Source organism: Patiria miniata, unplaced genomic scaffold (genome assembly GCF_015706575.1).
Source record: "Patiria miniata isolate m_02_andy unplaced genomic scaffold, ASM1570657v1 HiC_scaffold_11, whole genome shotgun sequence".
Lineage (NCBI taxonomy): Eukaryota > Metazoa > Echinodermata > Asteroidea > Valvatida > Asterinidae > Patiria > Patiria miniata.
In genome coordinates, this window is record NW_024037049.1 from 717,390 (window position 1) to 737,838 (window position 20,449).

At 40.9% G+C, this 20,449-nt stretch overlaps 1 protein-coding gene across 3 annotated transcripts in view; it reads right to left on the reverse strand.

Annotated features, from left to right (window-relative positions):
- LOC119741352 (ankyrin repeat, SAM and basic leucine zipper domain-containing protein 1-like) overlaps positions 1–20,449 on the reverse strand; it is a gene marked incomplete at its 5' end in the record, with an annotated part of 83,638 nt that overhangs the window by 55,204 nt on the left and 7,985 nt on the right. For all 3 annotated transcript variants that reach the window (XM_038217109.1, XM_038217115.1, XM_038217105.1), the window contains 2 exon segments: positions 138–249; positions 5,177–5,288. In XM_038217109.1, the coding sequence (XP_038073037.1) occupies positions 138–249; positions 5,177–5,288 (224 nt within the window).

The window sequence follows — 20,449 nt, forward strand, 5'->3', positions numbered from 1 at the left end:
GAAGCAATTTGGTATTCTTATTCATCGAAGGAGCCCAGAATGTGTGCATACTACCTGAGCGCGACTTGCGTGAGCGTGGTGTCACCGCAGAAAATGGCTGCCCAGATTTGTCTATAAAAACATTGAAAGTTTCTCACCGTCCATCCTCGGTTGTCTTGTCTGTCTGTCTGAGCTCCAAATTCAAGTAATTTCTGCACTGCACTCAGGTTTCCATTTTTTGACACAAACATCAGAGGTGTCATATGACTTCTGGAGCATAAAACACAAAGAGTATATTTTCAAGGAGATGACAGTATAATTCTGGCCTCGCGTGCCACATCACCTACAGGTTGCCAAGTGATTGACTCGATTTTGGATGAAACTGTACTTCATAATAACTCATGACAAATTGTAAGTAATTTCTAAGAAATATGTATGGTCCTTTGAATTGCACAGCTCTCCCTTTTTTTTCAAAGTTCTTGGTTGTGTAAGTGAGCCAGATTAGGGAACACTCAGCCAATTTCGTGTCCAATTTCCAGATGCCAATGTTTCCGAATTTCAGACTAAATTTCATGACAATGAAATTGTTCACAAAGGTTCAACAACAAGAATTATTAAGGTTAAAGTACCAGTATTTAACTGAATGAAGTTTGTCAACAAAGAGGTTCCCCCAACAGAAGTGTGGATGGGGTCTACGAACGAATACTTACCTGTAGAGCAATCTACTTAGATGCATATTTCCCTGGACTGGTAGGTATTTGAGAGTTTACAAAGTAGCGCCCTTTTGTGTCCCACTCATAGTGCCCCACAGCATGTATGCCTGGTGAGCGTCCTCTTTTCTCGAGTGCCAGGTTGGAGTCTACGTCACTCTACTTACCTGTAGAGCAATCTACTTGTGCATTGCACCGCGGTGAAGGCGGTGGGTCATTCGAGATGCTATTGTATAATTACAGGGGCACATGTTATATGAGGCGTAACCCTTGGCGGGCCCCACTGTTCCACATGTGGGTGAACAAGCGAGCCCAGATGCCCTGTATGCTAAGGATATTAACCGCACTCAGTCTGGCAATAAGAGCACCGTTCATACAACGTCCTGCTTATAACAAGGAATAATTTAGGTCCCAAGACCTTGTTTTTTCTTTGTCTCATACTGATAATACAAGATACCTGTTATAACAAGGTAATTGTAAAGTCCCAAGGTCCTTGTTTTAAAGATGATTTGACTGTAGCAGCCTGAACATGCTAACTGAGACGCGTACCTCGTGATGTACCACTTCACAGCCCTGACTTGGCACCCAAATTTGTCGTCTGGAACGGACGAGAAAGATTTGATGTCCCGGACAAAGATGTCCGGAGGCGAAAAGGACTCTGACTGATTCTTAGACAAAAAAACATTTTAGGGGTCAGACGGACACCCCCCCCCCCCCCCCGGTTCCCAACGGATGCGGCTCGTCTCTGTTGTAAAGGAATGCAGTTTGCTACGTCGTGTGGCCGAAACACTGCTAAAAAGAAGAAGGCAACTTTAATGGACAATTGTAACAAAGTTGAACTGCCCATTGGTTCAAATGGAGATCTTGATCAAACGTTAAAGAGGTCCCATGTAGGCACCAGCCTTTGTGTCAGGGGGCCTGAAACAAACATCCCCCTGACTAGTTGGCTGAGAGCTAGACTCTTTGACACCGAAGTTCCATTCAGGAAGCCTTCATGAATAGCCGCTATTGCCATATGTTAATTTTTTAATTGCGGCTATAGCAAGGTTACTTTCTAACAAGTTCACCAGAAAATATGCAACCTCCCCAACAGAAGTATTGGGGGGACACAGAGCTCGGCTTCTACCCCCAATTTTCTTTTTTAAATGGTGATCTACTGTCGCAAATTTTTCTGGTCGATGCTCTTCGACTGCAAGCTACAATAGCCGCAGCTCATTGAGAAAGGCCTGCCGTGCGGAGGGATTGCGTGAAAGCACCCAGCATGTCAAGTGCAGTTCCTGCGGAGCCAGATAAAGAAAACCAAGCCGGGCTGGAACAGAATGTCCGCTCTCCACGGAAGTACCACTGGCTGGTGAACCAAGAGTCTGGTAAGTCTTGAGAACCATGGTTGGAGGGGCTAGAAGGAAGTTGTGATGAGGACCTTGCAGTTCTCCTGCTCCAGTTTGGTTAGTACCTGAGGGATGAGGGAGAATAGGGGAAGGTGTAGGCAAGCAGCCTGTCCCACTGAATCGCCAGTGCATCTGTCTGCCATGCACAGGGGTTGGGTCTCGCGCAGTAGACCGGTAATTGGTGTGTGTTCCGAGAAGCAAACAGATCAATGTGTGATCAGTCGATCAGCAGAAAAAGCGACGTTCCCCTCGCCCAGAGGTGCACTTCTGAAAGCGTGACATTGTGACGCATACACCAATATAGGAGATACCATGTGAGTGCACACAGCTGGGCAGACCTTGTGCCCCCTGGCGACTGATGTAAGCCACAACTGTGGCATTGTCGTATCGAATCTGGACTAATAACCCGAAAATGTTGAAGAGCATTGGAGACTGCCAACATCTCAAGTACGTTTATGTGGCTTGAGCGGTGTTTAGGGTCCCATCAACCTGCTTGTGTGCCTCGTCTTTAAGAACGCGGGGGTGGAGGGCGGCCCCCCAGACAGAAAATGACGCGTCTGTCATGATGGTCAGTGACAGCCGGGGCCTGCGAAAGGCACCGTGGTCGGCACCAGATGATTTATGTGGTGACGACTGGGCCGGTAAAAAGACAGTAGGTGCAGTTGGATTGGGTGCATTCTCAACCTGCAAAAATCTATGACGTCCACCATGGTGGCCATGAGGCCTAGCAACCAGAGCCAGGCTTGAACCGGGGCCACCGTTGCCGGAAGGAACAGGGACATGCACTGTTGAAGGTTCAAGACACGTTACTCTGAAGGACAGGCCAGACCCCTTCTGGAGGACAAGTTGCGCTCCCAGAAATATTGGGAGCTGGGAAGGAAGCAGGTGGGATTTCGCGGTGTTGATGATAAATCCGAGGTCCGACGTGAGACGCCATGTAAGCAGTGGCGTAGCCAGGAATTTTTCAGTGGGGGGGGGGGGGGGGGGTGGGGAGGGGGGGGGCGCTGGAACATTTCATGGGGGGGGGGCGTCATATAGATCAATGATAATTTTTTTAGAAACTCAAAATCTCAGTGGGGGGCGACTGGGGGGCGACAAGGTTTCATGGGGGGCTGTCGCCCCCCACGGCTACGCCACTGCATGTAAGGCCGAGCATCACAGCCATGTACTCCCTGTGGACCCATGATGATCCAGTCATCCAGCTACATGAATATCACTCTGCATCTTTGCAACGCGGTCCCAATTGTCTTCACTATCTTGGTAAAGACCAGGGGAGAAGTGGAAAGGCCGAATAGGAGCGCTGTCGTCATGTTGTGATTTTATATAGGTTTTTGAAATTTCGAAGATTATCCCCATATCTTTCGAACCCAACATGCTCAAAATTCTGTTTGTGTTAGGTTTGTTAGGTAAAAGGTATCTGCACACAATTTTAAAAATATGTGACGTCACAATGACATCATAAAAAAATATGATTTTTCAAAACACATACATGTACCGGTCATGTATAAGGGCAAGTCTGATTGTCATGAAACTTACTTGAAGAACTGATGACAACTCTACAGAATTATTTTCTAGGAAAACTAATACATTGTAATTGGATAGAGTAAAAAACATGTCTATCTCGCCTGCTTTGGTAACAGAAAAGAGGCAGATTATGTATGGCAGCGACGCCGTGTGGCATCATGGGTGGGCGCCAAGAGGAGTATTATTGACCTATCGCCGTTTGCAAGTTAGCCACGCCCCTTAGACAACCCTATGGAATTTTTGTACACTAAGTTTTGTTTGTCTCAGATTTTGTGCGTTCCGCGTTCATTTGAATATCATGAAATTGGACAATATTTCACAAGCTACGTTGATGCCATTCTACCGTGATAGGTCAAGTTAGCGAATTGGACTGCCAGCAAAAGGAAATATGCAAATGTAGTTGGGTAAGATGAACGAAGTAGGATGCTGATTTTTAAAACTTTTCCTTTATACACATTTTTCGTGCATGATACAGATATTCTTTTTAAGAATATCTGAAAATAAATGGACGTGACTACCCATACCTGATGATGACTCAGAGCTATTAAAATATGAGTTGAAGAAGTCATCAACTCATTCAAAAAATAAAAAGCACACTTAAAAAATATTTGAAAGCTCATTCTGCCGATTTAGACAATTTTTCTTTTCCTTCCTTCCTTCCTTCCTTTCAAGTGCTACCTTCATGTGGTTGAAGATAAACGCACTGCCAGAAACACAGGGGCAAACCCCTTCTCTGAGTGTTAAGTCTTACTGGATTCTTTTAACGTGCATACTCACGGGACCTACAGCTTAACACAATAATGGTTAAGTGTCTTGCTAAAGGCCCTGTCACACTGTAACATCCATGCATGGCGTTCATATTGCTTTGTTGAAATTCTTAAACATGCAACAAAACGTAATGAAGACGCAGGATTCATGGCGCCAGTGGCTTGCAATGCATCTCTGTGAAGCCCACCACAAGTCTAAGACGTCCCTGTGGCATTCCATAGTGTCCTTGCGGAGTTCTCCATGAGTTCCATTGAAGACCAATTAGAGGTCTGCGCAGCATCCTCTGCGTCCTCGCTGCGTCCTCATGGTGTCCAATAAGTTCGTACGACGTTCCTGGAGTCCTTATCGCGCACTCGATGCGACCTTAAAACGTATGTGTGACGTCGGCAGCCAGGAGCATGGCATATATATAAATACTCGTGCCAAAACGGGCGATAGTCATTGAGTATACACATTTTGAACGGCATAGACACAGGAGACGCAGAGGAGACGTGCAGTCCTGATGCATGCACATCCGTGGAGTTCTCACAACGTCGCTCCCGTCTGCCTGCGCATTGTCATTACGTCACGGCCGTTCGCGAGGAGCTCGCGCAGAGTCCTTACCGCCTTCTTTTCAAAACGCCAAGGTGTGGCGTTTGTTTTGTGCATGTTCAAAACGAACGTGGCAGTTTGTAAAAAATGGGAATTCCAGATGAAACCGAAAAGTTTCATGCCTTTGTATATAATAAAAAGCTCAAATTAAGAAGTTATGAAACTAGGGCTTCGGTCAGAAAATGGAGTTTTAAGTTTTATGACATGAATTTATACCTTTCATGCACATTCGGACTAGCATCTCTCTCAAGCAGGATGGTTAAACATGAAGTCACATAATGCTCCTCCTGTACACTAGATGCAGCAGCAATTAGGGGAGTGTACATATCTGTGGGATAACAAAAAAAATTAAGTTTGACTTGTTTGATTTCATAAAATGGAACATGGTGAAACTTTATAATTTGGTACTTTTGCTCTAAATACAATTCAAGGAACGTTTGTCACTCAACGCCTTGCGCTCTCATACAGACATTGCCATCAAGCAAGCAGATAATGACTCAGCTGTGGTCATCAAGGATAATCAGCAGTCAATCAACAAGGCCCATCGCCAGTTGGATAATCATCTGCCTTGAGTCTGATCTCAAAGGTACATTCTGTCAGGAGATACAACAGGTGCTGGACGATAAACAATCACATGACCAGCTGCCATAAATTTGTTTCCAACGGACTGTTGTAGGACTGCCAAATTTAATATTTTTTTCCAACCTTCACAATGCCAGTAACCTCAGTAGGTAATGGTTATGGTTCACCCTAGGAAGGCATCTTCCTATTTATTGACAGTTTTCTCAAACACCTTGTCCCACAGATTTTATCGTATATTCAAGACACCCTAGACTTCCTACGCAAGCTATAAGGAATCAAGGACCAGATTCTCAGCACAGCCATCATTGGGACGTGCTGGCCAGCACAGCACCGTGCTGGCCACAGAATTATCTGTTTGTAAATTTGTATTATGAATCATCTGTTTGTAAATTATGTTTACAAATATAAAAATGTAAAAATCCATAATAAATCACCTGATTACTTTATCATGAGGTCACTTCAACTTAAATACTAACAGCCTAATATTTACGAGCAAACAAAGTTTTAACCCAGTCGGACTTGTTCTCTAGATATAAGACATTGAAAAATGCACTTTTAATGCAACGTCACATAAGACGTGATGACGTCATCAATACGTCACTTTACCATACAAACCTTTACTTGATGGTCTTTGTCTGTACAAAGTTTGGGGTCGATCTGATTACAGATAAGGTCAAATTTTGTATGAAGGAAAAAGTTTTAAAAAAAAAAAGAAAAAAAGAAAAAGAAATTGATGACATCATCGTGACGTCATTTCACGTTTTGCATAAGAGTATCATTGTCTACCTACCCACCAAGTTTCATGACGATCAAAATATCCCTGATATATGTGTTTTGAAAAATCATATTTTTGATGACGTCATCATGACTCACACATTTGTGTGCAACTTTGTATGAACTAACAAACCTATTACAATTTTCTTTTTGAATTTAGCATGTTCTCTTGATGAGATAAGGCTTTAAGGTTCAAAAACAAACAAAAATCATAAAATATTACATGATGCCATCATGACTTCACCTCCATTTTGAGCTATAACACATCCCAGTCTAGATACATACCAACTTTTAACCCAATCGGAGCCAGGGCTCGATTTACAAAAACAAAGTGGCATGCACTGGTGCATGTAGACCAAAAACCCTACATGCACCAAGAAAAACCCACATGCACCATAATTGACTTACACCGTCTGCTTCTCTGAAGGCATTCTTTCTCTTTGAAATTTATCGAACTTTCGACAGACAGTACAGTACATAGCCTTTTTTACTCTATCATGCTCAAGCCTATATAGACCCATGAACGTGGCAAAGCCACACTGTTGTGGCATTTCGAACATGGCGAAATCGATCCGCCATACATAATTTCGTACATATGTTCAGTACTCGCCTAGAAATCTAAATTTGCCTTCCCGCGTGTTCAGGATGTGTCATTTCGACGAAATTTGACATCGATGAAGACCCATACGAACGTGTAGAAATTAGATTTTAACCTGACAAGAGACCCTGACAAATGACCCTGGACATTTGCGTGCAAAATATGTGGCGCCATATGATAGGCGGCGTCAGATTGGCCAATAACGAGACCACGTGATAAACGCAGCTAATAATTTGGAATCGCACTTACGATCCGGACATAAGGAATGCCCGGAGCATCAGTGCGATACCAAATTATCTGCAGCATGTATCACGTGGTAAATCACATGCATGATCGGAGGAGGTTGCAGGACGTACATCGAGATCTTGAATTTTACCTCGTACTCTGAATCTGCTGCGACTGTGCGAGCATGGTGCGAGGAATAATTTATGGATTTATAAAAGAAATAACACGTTTGTACACTATCTGGTCAAGTATTCAACAAACTTTATTCTTAATCTCACTCACTGGTAAATATATGCATGAAATGAGTATTTTGTTGGCTAAAAAAGTTATATGCACGTCGTGCATGCTCAGTAAAAAAGCTACGTGCACAAGCAAAAATCTACATGCACTGGTGCATGCGTGCACCGGGTAAATCGAGCCTTGAATGGAGCTGTAGTTCTGTAGATAAAGGCCTTCAAAATATGCACATTTAATGTGCCGTCACGTGACTCGTGATGATGACATCAATGTTCGGCACTTATCTCCGGGTGCTGGTCTAAGTGCGTCGATTGATCTTAGTTCCCAAAGTGCCACGCACGGAGAAAACGTGTACATATGTTATGGGAATGGCTGAAATAGGGGAAAAAATATAAAATAAAAATCTTAACGAAAACCAAGGCTGTTTTGGCAAGTTGCTGAAACAGCCAAAACTAAATAAATAAAATGAGGAAACACCCTATGTTCTGCTCATCGGACACTAGTCTTTAAGTTTTTCCTCAATTGTGATTTGTTACAGATGATCCTGGCTAACCCGGGATTTAACACCTCCTTTAACACCCTCCTTCCCCATTCAAATTAACCCCACATTTACTACTACTTCCCTCCTGCATCATCACTTCCTTCTACCCCCTATTGATCCTTTCCCACCAGGGTGCAACCCTGCATTAAAATTCCCATAGACACTAGTGCTAAATGCCCATACTTCAAAATTCTTTTTAAAAATACTCAGAACTCTCACAGGTATTTTTAAAAGCTGCACAGAAAAATGATGATCAACATGTCATCTTTCATTTTCTTTTCATTTTTTGGTGGGTTGACCATTGACTTTTCAAGAAATTCTCGCCCAAAGAAGACGACCCCTATTTTCCCCAAAGCGGAACGGTAGCCATCTTGAAAAACGATCCCTCCACAACATGGCAAAATAACGCCACTTTTGAGCTCAAATTGCAATTGAGCTGGAAGCCCCAAGTCCGGGCATCTCTTTAATTCCCCAATGTTATGGCTCTCAGAACTCTCTAATATAACATATTTTGAGGGTAGAACTTTTATACATGAGCTCGGCGGATAGATTTAGGCTTATTTACCGGTGTACACCCTTTAATAGGCCTGAAGGTTTGAAATGCCAGTTATTTATATTCCAACAAAAAAATTGGAAAAGAAAAAATTATTCCAGATCGATATTAGGCCTGAAAGTAGGCTTTATGCGCCTGCTAGCTGTAGAGCACCCTCAACGACAGTAAATCAATTTTCAGCTACTTTGAAGCTCAGAATGCCCCCTTTTTAAAATCACTATTGTTTTTAATCTTATTAATGGCAAAAAAGTTGAGTCATTGAGATATCATTTTAATCATTTAAAGCAACTGATTCAACTTAAAACCCTGCGAGTGGCGAAGCGTAAAAACTTACGCGCGGCCATGAGGTGCTCACGCGTGAGGCAGTTTTGATTTCGCGTATAAAATACTATTTTGTGGACACAATCCTTTCTCTAATGGTTTAAATATTATGAATGCAGGTTGTCCCGAACCCACACAAGATTGAATCCCCTCCAGTAGGTCACTCACAGACATTGTGGCTGCACAGTCATGTACATATACACTGCATGCACTGTGACCATTACAGGTTGGATCCCCCAACATGTAATGGCCAGCAGTAGAGGATGATTGATGGCATTGTTGTGACGGCGCTCAACTAGGCAGTAAAACACAAAGAACTTTTTTTGTGCACAAGTGAATGGGCTTTGGCTGGAGGCCCAACTTTCCCAGGGGTGGCTGACCCCAAGTGAACTCCTACAAGAAAAGCGACCATACCATCTCAAACCACAAGGTTCACTTTAAGATTACATGTAGTTTCAAGGGAATTGGGCGATAGCTTCATACAAAAAAAGGTAAAGGGAATATACATCATTTGCTTTTGCTGTAATTTTCAGAAATGGATGGAATTGGGGGTTGGAAATATATAGCAAATATAGTTTCACTGACTTTTTTGATGTTTTGGGTTCAAAAATGCTATAAAAACCAAGAAAAACAATCATTTTCCTGTAGTCTGGTTCCCTGACTCCATTTAAGAAGAAACAGAGCAGTTTACATACATTGGGGAATTGTAAGGTCAGGGAACGAGTCTAGCTGGCTTGTACCCGTTCATAGGTGTGTAATCGATTGCAAACAAATGCGATGGTCCATTGGGGCCAGTATTTGACAAAAAAAACAGTTTTTTCCAACGCTGGTCGGCCGATCAGCGTCGGAAATTGATACAAAAATACCACTTTTCTTGAAAATGACAGTATACCAGGTGCCATGATTTTACAGGATGCTTTACACTGTCATTCACTAACAGTCCAGCAAGGTATTTCAAAATGATTTGGTAGTTTTATTTTTGATGTTTGCAAATGTTGTATTTTCCCTTTAAGAAACAAAAAAAAGGGGCTCGCGTGCGAGCCTCTTCGCTGCTCTCAGGGTTACAAACTGTAAAACATATTTAACACATTCAAACACCCCTATATGTACACCTACATCAACATCAACTCAACTTGTAGGTTTTGAAAAATTAGCCAAATCATTGTTTTAATTAAAGTTAACTTGCAAGCATGAAAGGGTCATGATTGGGCTTGGAATTTGACAATCATTGGCATGATGGATGGCCACTTTTGACTGGCATACTCCACCGCAGTATCCTTCTCATCATCTGTGACAGACTTGCCTCCTTGGGTGGGATGAATTAGGTTTGTCACGAGATAAGCTGGTGTTATGGGCTGGTTGTGCCTGGATTTGAACTTTTTTGTGACCACCCAGTTACCCATAGGCAGTAGCTTTCCCTCTAATTCTTTCCAGATCTCAACAGCCTCTGCCAACATCAGTGTATCACTTTGTATTTTGTCCAATGCAACTACTAATGGAGATGTCTTGCATGTAGATCCTAAGCACTGCTCTCTGCAAGCCCAGGTTTTCCACCTTAGCTTTTACAGTGCTGTCTACAGCAGTTTAGGCCAGTTCTTGATGTATGAATCCAAACAGTCAGATATGGTGTTCCACCTAACATCTTGGGGCATCACAAGCAAATTGCCCCCCACTTGACGATATTTTGCAGAAGCGGTGGTTATTTCTGAAGTACTTTACGGCATACACTACCTGCTCCTTTACATTTGGTGCTTCCAAGTCATGTGCAAGCAGATTTAGGATGTGTGCGGAACACCCAGAAGTCACCAGGTCTGTTTCCCTATTCTCTTCTAACTGCCTTCTCATTGCAGCTACATTGGCTACATTGTCAGTGACAATACTAACAACTATGCAGCCAACATTATTGTGAGCCTTTCCCATGGAAGCTGTGGCAACCTCTACAAGGTATTCTGCAATGTGTGGCTCTCCAGAGGTGTCAACAGTATCCACCAAATAAACTTGGCCACTATCAGTGGTAACAGTAGCATAGATGATGGGTTCATTGTGGACATTCGACCAGCCATCTAGTCCAAGGTACACAGTCTTACCTTTCAACATATCCACAGACTTGTTGAATTCTTTTTCATGCACCTGAGGCAAACTAATCGGCAACATCCTTTCTTCAGGGAGGTGTGTAGCCTGGTCGCAACATTCCAGTCATCTTCCCCAATTCAGGATGGTCTACTGTGTGAAATGCAGAATTGGTAGCAAATACCATTCTCGCAACCTGCAAATCAAGCTCTGCCTTTTGCATGGTAGAGGTTTTGAAGACAAAACTATCCAATACAGCTTTTTTGGGAGTTTGAATTACTGATGAGGGTCATTTGCTAGGACAGAATGTGGATGCACTTGCTGCAACAGAAGATGTGGATGCAGTACTTGCAGAGGCAGAGGCTCCTGAAGGACCTGGCTTGTCAGTAGTAGAGGCTTGCCCCGATTCTAAAATATATAATGAGACAAAAATAATTGAGTAACTAATACATGGACTTTCAAACACCGTGAAGCATTCATTCATCAAAGCATTCATTCGTCTATTATTTTTTGTATAACTTCTTGAGTGGTCGGGCACAACCCAACCACTCTTTGGAGCTGTTACGATTAATCTTTCTTTCTTTCTTTCTTTCTTTCTTCTTCCGGACAATACTTCTCGGCGGGTTATATGGTATGAACTTATATCGACCCTCAACCAAAGTGGTGCATATTACTCTGACGTCATGATTACATCAACAGGTGTCAAATTACAAGTGGTTTTAGCTGAAAAAGTGACAGATTACTTTCACCTATAACTCTTGAATTAAATCATCAAATTTTTTTAAATTCTGTTATCGGATAGACCATTAATTGCTAAACATTTTTGTCGTGTATGTAAACTCGCTTGTAACAGAAGGTCAAAGTTAGGTGAATTCAAAACGAAGACATTAGGCCAAAAAAAAAAGTCTCCGGTTTCTGGTATGCGCGCACGTCGCCGTAGCCATGCGCGTCGGCAAAATGAAAAAGTTTTTTTTTCAATGAAAGATGATGTCTCAAACCGCCAAACTCACTGGTTTGACTGGAATCCTGCTGCTGCACAATTTTAACGTGTGTTTTAGATTGGGTTATGGTCGAGAATAAGCTTTATGTGGCCTCTCTGGACTCCCATATATTTGCACTAAGTTTAGTCGGGCACCATTTGCAGTCATCAGCCGACATTTGAAGCAAAAAATCAGGTAAAAAAAAAAACCACGTCGCCGCACCACTTTTTGGGCAAGCTCCATACAGAAACCGGAGACTTTTTTTTTTTGGCCTTAGCCTGAAATCAAAACAGAGCATAATTTCTTCCGAACGGTTCACGGGATGATCATAAAACCTAGTGTGAACTTGAACCATGCTACGAAGATGTTATAAATTTTGTTACGTCATCATGACATCATCGGGTATCAAATTACAAGCGATTTGAGAGCACAATTTGACAAAAAAGTTTGAGCCATATAGAGTATCGTGTTCATTTTTTCGTGAGATTGAAGAAGGTGCCTTGAGCAACATTTTTTATTCTCTGGCATAAAACCGCTTGACCTTCACTTCTGTTGTTACCGGAAGTGCAATAGAAATTGAATCTAACCCTAAAATGGGAGCATTTTACTACAGACAAATATATTGGAAGTGGTAAGTGAGGAATGCTAAATACAAAAACATAACTTTGACGTCACCCTCCCAAGGCGCCCTCTAGCGGCACATCAAAAAGAGTTTAATCTTTTCAAATTTAAAAACCCTCAAGCAAAAGTTTGCCACATTTTTTCTTCATATTCCGTTAAGCCAAAAAAAAAGGCTCCAGTTATTGGTATGGAGCTTGCCCCAAAATTGGTGTGGCGACACGTCTTTTTTTTCTTTCTTTTTTTTCCCCTTCAAATGTCGGCTGATGACTGCAAATGTTGGCCAACTAAATTTAGTGCAAAATGTATGGGAGCCCAGAGTGGCCACATAAATGGTTTTGAGACATCATCTTACATTGAAATTGTTTTTTTTTAATTTTGCCGACGCGCATGGCTACGGCGACGGGCGACTGTTTTGGTTTTTTTGCCTTATAGCAACCACAAATGAACATTTTGCTTATTAACATCCATTATTTGACCCCTGTCTCATGAGTTTGTTCCTAGTCCAATTTATGACATCTGTTACACTTAATGTTGACCTGTTGCTTCCAAATACTATGACATCATCTAACAGGAAGTTGGGTGTTATTATTACAAATACTTAAAACGTCCATATTTATATGGGTTTTTTTTTACTTATAATGATAAACTGGTATCCTCCTTGAACTAAATCAGTATTCCCTTCTCTTTTTTGTCTGATGACGTCATCAAAATCTATCCACGTACCTAAAATGTATACTGAAATTTATCTTCCCCTAATAGATGCATTTTTTGTACAAAATAATTGGTTGCTCTGGAAAGGTTAAAGTTCGAGAATCTTTGTTCTGACATAAACATATCATAACTTAACTAGACAATGTATAATGAAATATGTTGTCTACCGACCACTCTGCGTTTGTAACAACAAACGCGAACCTCTAGTTATATTTCTTTCTCCCTCACCGTCGTGATCACTCATGTCTGATAAATGATTCTACATTGAATTTATTATTAATTCAGCTAAAATGTTTTCTTTTTACCTTCACATTCAACTTGTGGTAGTTATAACTATGTTAGCCAGGCCTACACGGTAATAACGCACAAAGAGCACAAAGAACAATTCAATGGATTGATTAAACATTATTTGTCAACTTACCATCTCTATTTGGCTGTGGCTCAAATATGTTAGAAGTAGCACCATCTTCATTAGCAGAGCATTTATCATAGTGCGTTACATCCGCTTCACCAATCCCTGCAACTCATACCCACAGGTTGTACATCTTGCTCGACATCCCGTCACTGTATTTGATTTGATTTTCTCAAAATGGTACCAAATGGGAGCACCTTTTCTGCCTGACATTCATGAAATGTTGTCTTTGAAGGTACTCACTTAAATGTTATTGACTAGATTCAGTGCTGACTTGTGATTCCTCAAATGATGTATTTTGATGCATTGGGATTATTTTTTTCCTAAGTGCTGTAAAGTCCACCGCTCCCTTAAAAAAATGTCACTGCCGCTTCCGTAACAAGGTTATCGATGACGATGACCCAGAATTTGTTTGGTGTTGGCGGGGTAAAATAAAAATAAATCTTTGGATCTTAGGGCGGGGGCTGAGGGGCAGTGACATATTATTACTGGATCTATTATAGGAAGGAAATTGCAGTTTTCTAACTTGCTATCTTAATTGATTTTGTAAAGTATTTAATTCCCACAGCCAAACTGCGACCATAATTGTTAAATTGTTCTGTGGGGGAAAGTGCAACCCTCCCCCTTGAAAAATTGTGATACGTACAAAACTCTACCTCTTTAGTAACATTATTGAAAGTTGCCATCATTGGCTGAAAAACCTTCCTGGATAGAAAAATTACATCGAAAAATAATATTGTTGGATATATGTAAACAATTCAATTTGGTTGCCTGATGAGTGACGACCAAAGGATGCATGTAGGACGTAAAATACAGAACCCATGGATAAGGACACCTTTTTTAAAAATCCTTGTCAGTTAACATCTTCCCCACCGGCAATTAATGGTAACGCAGTCATCATAACAAGGCCCCGGTCAAGTTGGTTTAGTATAAAATCTGGACTACCAATTCTGGGCCAAAAAAGGTGGGCATTTTGTTCTTCAGTCCAGTTTTAAAACAAGACGTACATTCAACAAATTATTTGGAATATCAACCCCAATATTCATGTACATGTACACAATACAGACCTTTACAGGGGTGAAATTTCATGTTTATTTCAGTTTTCCTCATTTTTCGTATAAACTTTCCCCGGTCTTTGAAAAAAAACACCGAAATAAAATGCAGCTCCGAAAAAGCCTTTCTAGAGAGTGATTGACAGAGTTTTTTCTCTGCATGTTCAAATTGATACAATGCCACTCTTGTTCGTTACAAAGTATATACATTTGGGTTCAGCAGTAGGCCACCAAATTTTAAGGCCTTTGATGACTTGCCCCCAGTAATTGGAAGATTCTTTGATGATAAACAGTGATGATAGTATCTCAGCCAATGAAATGAGCCGGTTCCCGGTAAATAAATACGCCATTGGTTGCTTTCATCACGGACCGTCTGCTTTCATGAATAATAACGTTCCTTCCACACACAACTGGAGTGATTGCCAATAATGTTGGAATTCCTAACTATCTGAGCCACAGGTGCATGGCTGCATGCCCGTTTTAGTCCAGGAGCCCAGCGAGGTTTAATCATAATTTCGAGTGCAATGATAAAACAAGTGTCAATGTGTTCCTTACACCTTGATGGAGCGAAATCCGCCACTTAAGAAATTCAAGTGGTGCCATCCCTACTTAATAAAGGGTCAATAAACACCAATAATTATAACGTTGAGTGCATCTTACATTCATGACTTTTTTTTGTGGAGATCAACAGTATATCATAGACCGATCACTGATCACGTGCTTAAGAACAGGATATGTACATGTAGTGCAAAGTCCAATTAAGAAGGTCTTTAATTAGCGCTTATTACACGTTAAATCATAATTACCAGTGCAAGGATAAAACAAGTGTCACTGTGTACCTTACAAAGTTTCAAGTGGTGCCATCCCTACTTAAGAAAGGGTCAAAGGTCAACAAGCATCAATAAGAACAATATAAGTGCAACTTGCATTCATGTGCAGATCAACCGTTTATCATGGACCAATCACTGATTACATGATTAAGACCAAGATAATTATGTAGTGCAACATCTGATCAAATGTTCATTGTTATAAAACCAGGAGCATCGCGAAGAAAAAATGTTCATGTTGGCTTCAATAGAACGACAGTGTTCAAAATTGGAATAGTTCAACGTGGCACGAGTTTCTGGAATAGTCTAAGTATCCGTCTTAAAACGTCTTTAACTCTATCTACATTTACCAAAAAATTAATAACACAACTTCTTACATTTTATTCGTAGTCTGTTGATACTTTGTAAACATACAACAATAGCTTAATGATACTCCTGTTTGTTTGTTTGCCTGTCATTGTCCTTAGTTCGTACTTAATTGTCCGTCAGTCTGTAAGTGTCCAACGGGTCAGGGAACAAAAGCGATCGCTTCACCCTATCCCCGTGTTGTTATGTGGATTATGCATATATTTTCATTATGTTAATAACGGTGTTGTGTAAAATTACTTCGTATTATATTTTGTATGCTTAAATATTAACATAACGATTTAATATTACTAGTGACATAACAACGTTGAAATAAATGTTCAGCAATAATAAAAAGAACTGTAAGTAATTAATGTTTAATAAATAATTAGAATGATAATTAGGAGTGAAATGGGAAAACGACAATCAGTGTGTTCTTTACCCCACGCAGGAACAAAACCACCACCTACGAAATGTTTCAATATCACAAACAATCATGAAAGTGAGTGCAACTAATTACCTCTATATACCTTGATCCTCAATCACGAATGGATGTAATATGTAGGCCTACGTAATATGGGGAATATGAGATCACCGAAGTTTATTATAATAGCATCTTCACCTAATGAGTGATGTGTGCCCAGCAGAAGGGCATATGCGCGTATGCCCTTATGCAGTAGCAGGTACGGTAATCACCAAAATGTTCCCTGCAAAAGGGCATATATGCAGAAAACGACCTCTATTTTAAAGAAATTTAAACATTTTCGTCAGAAATTAATACAGGTTGTTCCAAAAATCATGATTGATACGTGTGACAAATTCCAAAATCTTAGACTTATAATACGCATGTGAGAATATTGGATTCATAATACGCGCTGGTGAACAATACAACCTTTCAGTGCAATTTTCTTAAACGTTTAAACGCTATACAATTTTGCTAAATGTTTATCAAATTAAACGTAGATTCACATTTTTTTTAAAAGGGCATGTGAATGGAAAAGGGCAGTCTTTACAAAATATTGGGGGGGTGTAAATACTAAGGATGTGACTTTTACATGTTTAAACACAAACAATTCAAATCTGTCCATGAAAATCAAAAATGTTCACAAACGTTTAAACGGCACTAAAATTTTAAAATGGACCTTGTATTTTGCGCAAATTGGCCTTCAGTTTTATTTACCAAGAATGTACAATGTTGAAAGTCTATTTAGCCAGGCATCCTATTAAATTTTATTGGTGCACCACGGTCTTCACTGCGCCGCAGAGAGCCGCACAACGCCCCATAACGGCCTCCCTGGGCTCACTGACATGCGGCGTAGTGCAGTGCTGGAGGAAAACAAGCATAACAATAGGTGTCACGGCTGAACGCAACGCACTTCATACATCACAGCCCACTGTGGCGCGCCGGCGATGATTTCTCTGAGTTCAAAATTCCTGGGCATGATCTTCAGTTTGTAACAAGATTTGAATGCTACCAGGTATTGCTACCTGTTGACTGACACTCTAAGAACTTTCTCAGACTACAAGGGAACACATTCTCTTGAGCAACATGCATATGAGCACGAGGTGATCAGAATATGTTTTCACTTCGCCTTCATTTGGCACTTAATGTGTTGATCGATTCTGATCAATTTATTATTTTTTTTTAATAAGTGTTCTCATTCACCAAAGAAATTCTCACTGGCTAGCAGCTCAGCATGAACGTCCTTGCAGTAACTGGGTCTGCTTTCCAGACAAGAATATATTTTTTATAAGACACTTTTCTATTTCCCGGCTGGAATAGGGGCACATTTGATACAGCACTTGCGTTTAATGCTTAAATATCAAAACATATTCCGAAATATATTCTACATTAGGGGGGGGGGGCCCCCTACATTTAATAAGTTACCGGTATTTGGACTTGGAATATCACCCCCCCCCCCCCTCCTCTCTCTCTCTCTCCCCCCCCCCCCAATCGTTTATCTATGTGCATGTACACATAACGGGGGTGAAATTTAATGTTCAATTCAGTTTCCCACATTTTTTTCGCATAAAGTTTTCCCCTGTCTCTGAAAAAAATAATGCCCAAATAAAATATCAGCTCCAAAAAGCCTTTCCAGAGAATGATTGATAGCGGCATTGTTCGAATTGATGCAATGCATCTCTGAGGTCATTACAAAGTATCGATTTGGGTTCAGCTGTAGGCCACCGAACTTTGGGGATGTGCTGCCAGTATCCCTGGGATAGGGCCATTTAATTGCAAAATTTTATGATTAGTCTTAATATTATTTTCTGTTGAAGGGTTCCTTGGGACATCCAAAAATGCCGCTCTTAAGTTGCACAGCTGGTATTTTTGCCTTCCAGCTCCAAAAAACTGATATTGTGGTAGCCTTGGTCAATGCTCTCGTCGTTATTCGTCCCGTACGCGGTCAATCGTCGGCATATATCCTCACGCGCTATGCACATGCATGTAAAAATACAGCGCGAACAGCGACCTCACGTGGCCACTATTTTTATGCAAATCAGTTGGAGACGATGTCGAGCCTTGGTTCAATCGTCGGCCAAAGCTTATGTTTTTCTTTACTTTGCGCTAGATTTCCAGCGCACGAGCTCGTATGCGAATACAGATAATGTAGGCGGGGCTAATATGTGGAGTGTCCAATCACACCTTGGTAAATCCGGACGTCATCAATTATTTGCAGCTATTCCGGCTTTTGCGGACGTGACAGGAACCACAGTTTTTGTGCATTGGTGCCGTGTGCAGAGACACAATGTGTACGTGTATGGATTATGTACGGTGCAACGTTTCACTATGCAAGTTTCCACGCAACGATCGACCAATAAGAAAACGACATTTAAGGTCAGCTAAGGCTATTAACATAATGAGCACCACCCCCAAAACCTCACATGGACGATTGAACCAAGGCTCGACATCGTCTCCAACTGATTTGCATAAAAATAGTGGCCGCGTGAGGTCGCTGTTCGAGCTGTATTTTTACATGCATGTGCATAGCGCGTGAGAATATATGCCGACGATTGACCGCGTACGGGACGAATAACGACGAGAGCATTGACCAAGGCTAATATTGTGGTAGCTTGTTTTTTGAGAATTGGCTAAAATCATATTTGGGCCTGTGCTCTCTCAAAAATGGTCCCGTCGTGACCTGTTTGCACGTTTTACCATCCTGATAGGATGGGTAAACAAGAAAGAATATGGTTGGTCCCAAGTTTATCCGTATTCGTGTTCCTAGGGCATATATTGCTTTGCGGACACCTCCCAAATCCTTTGACTTTGCCCTGTTTGGGGACAGAAATGAAATTGAAACTTACACTTATTTTAAAGATACACACTTTTTTTATAATTTAAAAACTGCCTCAGACCACAAGCTTTAATTTAAGTGGTAGAGAAGCTTTCTGTCTTGAGAATTGGGCTCGCCATGGCCATTTTTGCTTCCCCTACCCCTAAATTACTCAAATCAAAACAACTGTATAGTGGGTGGCATAGCAAACCTATTGTGCATATTATAACAGTGCCAAATGTGGTACAAAAATAGACCAATATCATATCAACAAATGTGGATATTGGATCATCGCAGATCTGGCCCTTGAGGGCTGTGGGAGCCATCATTTTAAAAATGCTGAGTCATGCTGAGTCAGCACTATTTTGTAATGCGTTTTCTCGTTCAATATGGAGGCTAACATATTTTTCTGCCTTTTTCTACACACTTGGATGTGAGACAGGCATAAACAATTTGTTTTTCTTTCAATGCCTCATTGAAAAAAATTAATAATGCCTGCCAGCTGATGTCAGGCCTGGCTACACCTACAAGAATTGTACTGCACTGTAATGTACAATACAGATGTATATGTAGACCTACACAAGTTAGTTGGGAATTCAAGTTCCAACTCGCCAAAATGATGTCCTGCCAATGTTAACCTTAGTATCGGTATACAGACATGCTTGTAAAGCGATGGTGATTTATGGGTGTCGAAGGACAGGGTGGTTAAAAGTTGGCGGGGGTGGGGGGGGGGGGGGGTTGGACTATCAACAATATCTATGCATATCAAATTCCTAGTACATCTTATTATTCATGCTTTATTTATTTCATTTAAAGGACACATGGCAGCCCGAAGGCTGAATTATGGTCATTTTACAATAGTTAAAAAATTAAAGTTAAAACAAAATCGACAATGAACAATGATTCTAAAAGCTAAAATCAGACTAGTAAATAAATAGATGCAAATAAAAACACTAGAAAATGTACTTTAAAATATATTAAGGAAGTGTGTGGGGGGAGGAGGTATGGAAAGCTGACCAGGGAATGGGTTTGGCTGGGTGAATGTTGAGAGGGATGGTACTAGGATATTGAAGTGAATAAGACATTTTGGAAAAAATATTAAGACACATACAGTAATATTTGGAATAAAATCAGATACATAATTACTTTAAAATTCTTGCTAGTGATGGGATTACTGAATTTCTATATCTTTCAGTACGACATTTTGGGATTACCAGAGCATGATGATTTCCGCTCGACCGCAAATTTATTTTATCTGGAGGCAGCATTTCTCAGAATTTTGTTGAAGACATGAGATTTTTGCCAAATTTATACAGAAGGCTTTGGCGCCTGATATCTAGCGTGGTGATATTTAACCTCTCG